The 1,179-nt window shown below is 49.8% G+C and overlaps 1 protein-coding gene across 2 annotated transcripts in view; it reads right to left on the reverse strand.

Annotated features, from left to right (window-relative positions):
* Positions 1-1,179, reverse strand: part of Wdr5 (WD repeat domain 5) — a 20,404-nt gene that overhangs the window by 6,297 nt on the left and 12,928 nt on the right. For both annotated transcript variants that reach the window (XM_026778767.1, XM_005346210.2), the window contains exon 9: positions 879-925. In XM_026778767.1, the coding sequence (XP_026634568.1) occupies positions 879-925 (47 nt within the window). The remainder of the gene's footprint in view (positions 1-878; positions 926-1,179) is intronic.

Below are 1,179 nucleotides of genomic sequence, written 5' to 3' on the forward strand. Positions count from 1 at the left end.
GGAGGGGGGGAAGGATGGGAGGAGGGGGAGGGAAATGGGAGGCTGGGAGGAGGTGGAAACTTGTTTTTTTCCTTTTCTCAATAAAAAAAAAAATAAAGTCTTTTAAAAAATCATAAAAAAAAAAAAAACAGCACAACCCCATAAAACCAAACAGAATTTGACTATTCCGTAGACAAAGGCTGAACTTAAGTGAATATAGTAACTCTAGCATTCCCCACCCCATGGCAACCTCTTTGAGCTGCCTATAATAGCTGCACCTGAACTGGATGTGTACCTGCCTACACATCATTCCAACACACTAGTTTTTCTAACAGCCCCAGGGAGGTAGCAACTCACCACAACAGCCTATCAACCTACAAAAAATGTCTTGCCAAACCTTCACATTGCTAACTGAAAGCTCTGAACTCCAGCAGGGCCAAGTAACACCCTTCCGATACCCCACCCATGAAGTCCTGCTTCTGACACTCTGACCCCTCCCCCACTACAGTACCCCAGTAGGTGAGTACGTATCCCCAACTCCAGGAAGGAAGGGGCCAGGAGCAGGCTGATACACATGGTGGAGAGTAGTACAGGGCCCCAAATACCTACGAAGGACACTATTCTACAATGTTAAGCACTCCAAGGACCTCATATGAGCAGGAGATGGGGGGGGGGTTTCCACAGGCAGCTTTATTAGTCAGGAAGGAGGGCAAGGTAGACACACCATCACACCATGAGTCCTCCAGAGTAGTGAGGAGGCCAGGACAGAAGGGAAAGATGACTTCTTGAAAACAGATACTCCTGTAAGGTCCACTAGGACATGGCAGGTCTAGGGAAAGCTACCCCTACCCACATCCACCCACCTCCATAACCCCAACCAGGCAGACCAGAGAACTCACCGATGAGCGTCTTCAGGCACTGGCCAGAGGCAGTGTCCCAGATGCGGCTGTCAAGCAAGAACATAGGTAAGGATGCAGATTGAGTGAGTGCTGTCACCAATCCCACTGAGCTCTGGGAGAGCGCTTCTCCCAGTTCCCGTAGCACTGTACTGAATCCACAGCTTTAACAATTACTCTGTCTTTAGAGACTGAGTAAAAACTACGTATGCAGCCGGGCGGTGGTGGCGCACGCCTTTAATCCCAGCACTCGGGAGGCAGAGGCAGGTGGATCTCTGTGAGTTCGAGACCAGCCTGGTCTACA

This window comes from Microtus ochrogaster, chromosome 4 (assembly GCF_000317375.1).
Source record: "Microtus ochrogaster isolate Prairie Vole_2 chromosome 4, MicOch1.0, whole genome shotgun sequence".
Lineage (NCBI taxonomy): Eukaryota > Metazoa > Chordata > Mammalia > Rodentia > Cricetidae > Microtus > Microtus ochrogaster.